Below are 7009 nucleotides of genomic sequence, written 5' to 3' on the forward strand. Positions count from 1 at the left end.
CAGCCTTAATCAGACAAGGCTAAAGGAACGCTTAAAAATCTTGATTTCTAGCCCCAGTACAAAGAGAGGGAGAAAGAGAGAGAAAGAGTGGGGAGTAGAGTCATTAAGTCCAAATTTACAATAGAAACATTCCTAATATTGCCAATATATCATTGGGGGGATGCTTATAAAAGAGGTATAAACTGGGTGTCATTAGCCAGCAGGTGTGTCTATGAGATGCATGACACAACAAACTTGAGTTACGTTTTAAACTTTAATGTAGGTATGTCAGGGGGAAAAAAATGCCATTCGTTTTCTTGACAAACGCAGGTTACAACCAAACCAGGGTTTGACTTTGTGCCTGCAACAAACCACTACAGCTACTACGTTAGGACAGGATGTGTGCTTTCCAGCTCAGAACCACAGGCACTTACACTCTAGTCCTTGTCTGCTTGTTTCTGGTAGGCATCTGAGTTCGCACTTCTGTTTGTACAAGAACCACTTGGGCCTATAAACTTCCATAGTCAAAAAGAACTCCAGTTCCTTTATGACTGGGGTTTAAAGGATGCCATAAGTATTCTTCACTTCTTCATCCTCAATTCCTGAGCAGACCAGGAATGAAGTCCTGGGAACTAGAGGTCCTGAGTTGCAGAGGGGCAGACATGGCCAGGAGAATCACAGTATATCCTGATAGGAGCTGCAAGACAATCAAAAAGGAAGAAGCCATTAGGAAAAGGGAAGCAGGGAGTGGAGGAGAGAGGTGTAGGGAAGAAGCAAATGGAAAGAGGAGACTTACCGGCGTCTCCTAAACCACAAGATTAAGCCTAGAGGGAACCCAAGGAAGACCAGAAATGCCAGCACTCCCAAGACAATGTTGGTCACAGATGTGTGGCTCCTATCTGCTTTGAGAGAACACAAAAAGGATGTCTCCTAGCAGAGGACCCTTTCCTGTGTCAAGTCCCCTGGTCTAAGAATACTTGAGGTTGTCAGGTGCTTATTTCTAACTTCTTTAAAGCATCTGCTTCTATTCCTAATTAGATTGTATTCCTTTTCTCAAGATGGGGGCACTCAGTTCGCTCTAGCATACAACAGTGTAGTACAGAGGCAAAACTCTTTAGCAAGGGAGACTGGACTCTATATCCTGCTCTTGCATTTTCAATGGAACTTTGGATATTCTAATAGTCATGTCCCCATTACTGTCCTAGCTTCAATTTCCTCATCTGTAAAATAACACTAACAGTTCTTGCCTCAAAGGTGAGGAGTAAAGATGAGTCCCCACACAGGAAGCATTTGATAAACCACCACTGCCTTTGTTCACCTGCCTCTCTAAAGTCTCTGGTCCCCTCTCTGCTGGGACTTGAATCATCCTGGAATTCTTTATTTGCCAACTACTTGTGTAGTTTTGAGTCTTTATTTCTTCTTGTATACAGACCTTTTTGAGTTTCTGGCCTCTTGTTTCCCTGCTTCCTATATAGAGAATTCTTTCTAGCCCTCTTGGTTAAAGGCTTCATCTCTGAAGTGAGCTGTGACAACCCCAGCCCTTCCTACTTCTAACCTGGAGCACCCTCTCCTCCCTTTTTCCTCACCCCAGTAGAGGACAATGTCCTGTCCTCCCAAACTGCTGTGCTTCACTCGACAAGACAGGCCTGCTGCATCCTCCTCAGCCGCCACATCCAGAGTTGCTCGGAAATACCAGGTCTCATCAGCATTGGGCATGATGTCACTTTTCTGGGTATCCAGCTGCTCCTGCTCACCTCGCATCCACATCACCCACACAAGCTTTGGGTAGAAGCCAGAGACATGACACACCAGCCGCAGATGGCCAGGCTCAGGACTGGGACCACTGGACAGCCAGGCCTTGGGTTTCACTGTTCCCAACAAAGAAATGGGGAAATCTTCAAGTAAGGACTGTGCATAACAGGTTCCAGGCCTCCCAGCAGGCTCATATTTCCCCCATGTCCATTTCTGGAGATGAAAATTCCTGGCAGGTATCATTCATTTTTGTCACCTTCCTCAGGAGAGCCTTCCCTGATACTCCTCCCCCTCCTTCTCGAATTCCACTGTCCTTCCTCTGTACTCACCCTGAGCTCCACTCTGTCACCCAGAGTCTTTCAAAGACTGCCTGGCTTCAGCTCTGTCCCCAGTGCTTTAGTTCCATTCACAGAACTCAAGTGGTAACCCATGATTGCCAGCAAATTGAATATATCCTCATGCCATATCTATCCCTTTCTATTGTTGAAAGGGACGATCATCTCTGAGCTGAAAAGCCTAGATGGACCCTAAGTGTAGAGCAGGGGGTGAAAATGGCAGTCTGACCTTGCTTCTCCAGTTCTGATTTTCCTGCCTCTATAAGACCTCTGACATACTGGGGACAGGTGTCTTTGAGGAGCTTCTGCACTGTTTCTATTGTCCCTTGGTCTTCATTGATCACTTTGATGACCAACTTTATCCAAGCCGGAGCATCTGGGGCTGCCTCCCAAGAATATCCCTGGAAACACAGGATATATTCTCCTTGATATGCTACTTGCAGAAAGCTTTCTGAGCCATTCCCAGGGTACACCTCGCAGCCAGCAGAGATCTGGAGCTCAGCAGGATCTGCAGAGAGGAATGGAGAGATCAAAAAAGAAGGAAGAAAGGAAGCCTGGTGGTCATGCCTATTATCCTAGCTATTCAAAAGGCTGAGATCTAGGATTACTCTTAGAAGCCAAGCAGGTTAGTCCATGAAGTTCTTATCTCCAGTTAACCACAAAAAGTTGTAAATGGAAAGTTTGCTCAAGTAGTGGAGTGCCAGCCTTGAGCAAAAAAAAAAAAAAAAAAGCCTGGACCATGAGTTCAAGTCCTACTACCAGCACACATACACAAAGAAGGAGGGTGGAGGGAAGGGAAGAGAGGGAGAGAGGGAGAGAGAGACAAAGACAGAGAGACAGAGAGGAGAAAGAAAGAAGGAAAGAACTGTGCATAAGGGTTTTAGTGCAACCCAAGGCTGAAGAACAATATCCCTGGTAGAAATGAGGGGTATTTTCAAAAGTCAAAAAATGGGACCTCTCCAGGCAAAAGGAGAAAGCAAAACTCGCTCGTGGCGTGGCTGGTGGACCGTCTCCCAGTGGGGCTCTGTGTCCACTCCTCCCACCGCCCGTGCGCCTGCCAAGAGGGTCCCTCCCATCCCTCCACTCACAGTCGAATTGTAGCATTTTGCTAAATTCCTGTATGTCCCTGGTGAAACTGCTTCGAAAAACCCTAAATATATGCTGTAGATTCTCCCACTGATGAAGGCTCAGTTTGCCCTGAGCCCAAGGCTTCACAAATTCAATGGTGTCCGTGGCGTTGTCCCAGCGGTGCGTCTGCAGATCCCCTAGCCAGGCCGAGCAGTCGGTGCGCATCCAGCTGCTGTTGACAAAGGAGGAGATCTGGAGGGCACGGAAAGGGAGCCGGCTTTCCAGGACTGGGGCGGCAGTGAACGGTGAACGAAGGTAGCGGTACCAAAGAGCGCCAGCAGCACCGGAGAAAGAAAAAGGAGGGGAAGGAGGGTGGGGAAATCATCAGTAGATGAGTCAGGGGAGAGGCGCGGGTATGCGAATCGCCCCGCTCCTTCTCTGCGCCTACCTCCGCACCCGCTCGCCCTCCTCCCACTCACCCTTAGAACTTCCCCAAACCTGAGGGAGCACCCAAAGCAGCCAGCACCGCAGGAAACCCATGGCCTGGGACCTGGGAACCTCGCCGGAGCTCCGCCTAGACCCAGGCTCTGACCTCAGCCCTCAGCGCTCGGGTCTCCGCCCGAGCCCGCTCCGCCCTCGCCAGCTCCTCTGCCAACCAGCGCCGCTGCTCGGGCTGGCTGGCCGGCGTCAAGGTCCCAGCTTTTCCAGCTGCAGTCTGGGGCTCCAGAAGTCCTGGAGACTCGGCTGCATCTGTATGTTTCCCACCAACTTGTCCCAGCCTACTATTTCCGAGATGCAAGGGTCTGAGGATGGCTGTGGGCAGCTTCGCCAACCACCATGCAAGTTGAAATGCAAGCAGGACATAAAGTCAGATCAAGATGTATTGTATTCATAAGCTTTATCCAGTGGTGATTCCTTTGTACAACTACTTAAAGATAATTAAAAGAAGAAGGGAAAAAAAAACCCACAAATGAAGCCTGGTGCTGATGGCGCACAGGGCTGTCATCCTAGCTACTCAGAAAAGTGAGTTCTGAGAATTGTAGTTCGAAGCCAGTCAGGGCACAAAGTCTGTGAGACTCTTATCTCCAATGTTATAACCAACGAAAAGCCCAGAAGTGGAGTTTTGGCTCAAGTGGTCGAGTGATAGCCTTGAGAAAAAAAAAAAAAATTCAGGAACAAGCCGGTCGCTGGTGGCTCATGCCTGCAATCCTAGCTACTCAGGATGCCGAGATCACGGTTCAAAGCCAGCCGAGGCAAGAAAGTCCGTAAGACTCTCACCTCCAATTAACCTCCAGGAAATGGGAAGTGGCGCTGTGGCTCAAGTGCAGAGTACTCTCCTTGAGCTGAAGAGCTGAGGGACAGCACCCAGGCCCAGAGTTCAAGCCCCACAACTGACAAAAAAAAAAAAAATTCAGGGACAGTGTAGGGTCCTGCATTCACGCCCCAATAATGCCATATATATGCCATATATATATATATATATATATATATATATGACATATATTTTTTTCCCTTTATATATATATATATATATATGGAAAAATAAGAATCCTTTAGCTTGGTAGTAAAGACTTCTGCATGGAAACGTGGAAAGGGAATGTGTGAAATAATTTTATTTTCCAAACTCTGCAATATAAGTATAGCATTTATATTAAAAGCATAGGGGGAGGGGGGAGTGTGAAGGTGGCTCAGTGGTAGAATGCTTGCCTTGCATGCATGAGGCCCTCAGCACCACATAAGCAGACAAAGCCGGGAGTGGCGCTGTGGCTCAAGTGGTAGAGCGCTCGCCTTGAGCTGAAGAGCTGAGGGACAGCGCCCAGGCCCACAGTTTAAGCCCCATGAATGACAAAATTTAAAAAAAAGAATAAATTAAAAGCATCGAAATTAATTTGCTCAATGGTACGTGGAGAAGATTGGACAAGGTGTGTGTGTGTGTGTGTGTGTGTGTGTGTGTGTGTGTGTGTGTGTGTGTGTGTGTGTGTGTGTGTGTGTGTGTGTGTGTGTGTGTGTGTGTGTGTGTGTGTGTGTGTGTGTGTGTGTGTACTGGGGCTTGAACCTAGAGCTTTGTCTTCTCACTTGGCTTTTTCACTCAAGGTGCTGTTTCACCACTTCAACCACCTCTCTACTTCTTGCTTTTTTGGTGGTTAATTGGAGATAAGAGTCTCATAGACTTTCCTGCCTGGTATGGCTTCAAACCTCAATCCTCAGACCGCAGCCTCTTAAGTAGCTAGGATTACAGGCCTGAGCCACCAGCCCCAACAAAAGCTAAAATTCTTTACAGTGAGTCTTCCCTGGCCGTGTAAACCAAGAAAACTAGGCCAGCCTCCATCTCTACTCCTTGCTCACAGCTAGCTTTGGGAACCTCTCATCCCAGCGCATAGTGACCCTGACTCTGGTTCCTCCCATTCTGCCAACATTAATGCTTGCCTCCCCTGACATCCCATTGTAGTAAGAGTCCTGGAGAATAAATTCCTGCTTCTTGCTTTACTAGGATCTTAGAGGTAGCCCTAAACCCATCTTACCTTATTTCATTTCCAGTCTCCCCCCTCCCCCACAAAAAGAGTTTGAAATGCCATGGAAATCTTTTTTTCTTTTCTTTTTTTTTTTTTTTTTTTGATTGTGGAGCTTGAACTCTGGGCCTGGGCCTGGGCCCTGTCCCTCAGCTTTTCAGCTCAAGACTAGGACTTTACCACTGGAGCCACAATACCACTTCTGGTTTTCTGGTGGTTTATTGGAGGTAAGAGTCTTACGGAGTTTCCTACGCAGGAAACTTTGTGCCTACCTTTCATGATCTGGGGCTTGGGGAGCCTAGAAATCTAAGGAAGTTTATAACTGAGACATATTGGAAAGTGGGAGCCAGGCAATTTAACCACAAGTGAAACAGAACAAAATTCACCCAGTAGCTTAAAGATGGCAGGGAAAAAAAAATGTACCTAAATGGCTGCTTCCTCAGAACCTCCAAGTCGGATTTCAGAGACAGAAAGAGGTCATTCTGTAATCTTCCCCTTTTCCCATTATGATCTTCAATTTGCAAAGCAAATGTCTTTGAAGAAAAAACAGAGGTCCAGCACAGTGGCTCACACATGTTATCCGAAGTAGGAGGGAAGTAGTGCCCAGGAGGATCACAGTCCAAACCAGCCTGGGTAAGAAGGTAGCAAGATCCCCATCACAGGGCTGGGAAGGTGGCTCACTGGTAGAGCACTTGCCTTGTATGCCTGAGGCCCTGGGTTCGATTCCTCAGCACCACATAAGCAAAAAGAAAAAAAAAGCCAGAAGTGGTGCTGTGGCTCAAGTGGTAGAGTGCTAGCCTTGAGCTGAAGAGCTGAGGGACAGCGCCCAGGCCCAGAGTTCAGGCCCCATGACCAGACCCAAAAAAAAAAAAAAAAAAAAAAAGATTCTTATCACAACTGATAAGTCAGGTTTGGTGGTTCACACTTGTGTTCCCAGCTATGTCTGCAATTCTAGCAAATGGATCCCGATCCAAGCCAGCCTGGACACACAAATGTGAGAGCCTATCTGAAAAAAAGATACAGGAAAAAGTACTTGTGCTAAACCACCTGCCTGTTAAGCACAAGTTCAAACTCTAGTGCATATGCACATCAGCACACATGCACACGTGTGCGCACATGCGTGCACACACATACACACACACACACACACACACACACACACACACACATATAGAATAAACACCTAGTTTATCTTTTTTTTTTTTTCAGTTGTGGGGCTTGAACTCTGGGCCTGGATGCTGTCCCTCAGCTCTTCAGCTCAAGGCTAGCACTCTACCACTTGAGCCACAGTGCCACTTTTGGTTTTCTAGTGGTTTATTGGAGATAAGAGTCTCACGGACTTTCCTGCCCGGGCTGGCTTTGAAC

General features: G+C 47.4%; 1 protein-coding gene across 2 annotated transcripts; it reads right to left on the minus strand.

Moving 5' to 3' along the window:
- Positions 1-234: 234 nt before the first annotated feature.
- On the minus strand, positions 235-3721 carry LOC138812038 (antigen-presenting glycoprotein CD1d-like). 2 transcript variants are annotated; one of them, XM_069999982.1, is made up of 6 exons: positions 3614-3721; positions 3155-3421; positions 2296-2574; positions 1566-1847; positions 776-878; positions 235-676 (listed from the first exon to the last, which is right to left on the minus strand). In XM_069999982.1, the coding sequence occupies exons 1-6, from the start codon at positions 3672-3674 to the stop codon at positions 655-657; spliced, it is 1014 nt and encodes a 337-aa protein (XP_069856083.1). In that variant the 5' UTR covers positions 3675-3721; the 3' UTR covers positions 235-654. The 2 variants fall into 2 exon arrangements, with proteins under 2 accessions (XP_069856083.1, XP_069856082.1); XM_069999981.1 differs by having other exon boundaries at positions 776-881.
- Positions 3722-7009: the final 3288 nt, after the last annotated feature.

Source organism: Dipodomys merriami, unplaced genomic scaffold, assembly GCF_024711535.1.
Source record: "Dipodomys merriami isolate MVZ:Mamm:240054 unplaced genomic scaffold, mDipMer1.0.p SCAF_56, whole genome shotgun sequence".
Classification (NCBI taxonomy): Eukaryota; Metazoa; Chordata; class Mammalia; order Rodentia; family Heteromyidae; genus Dipodomys; species Dipodomys merriami.

Excerpts from the sequence above, each read along its gene's own strand:
- LOC138812038 (XM_069999981.1), bottom strand. The coding sequence starts at position 3,674 with ATGGGTTTCCTGCGGTGCTGGCTGCTTTGGGTGCTCCCTCAGGTTTGG. Across the intron at positions 3,422-3,613 it reads GGTTTGGGGAAGTTCTAAGG|TCCTGGAAAGCCGGCTCCCT; the intron begins GTGAGTGGGAGG and ends CTGCCGCCCCAG. Across the intron at positions 677-775 it reads TTGTGGTTTAGGAGACGCCG|CTCCTATCAGGATATACTGT; the intron begins GTAAGTCTCCTC and ends ATTGTCTTGCAG.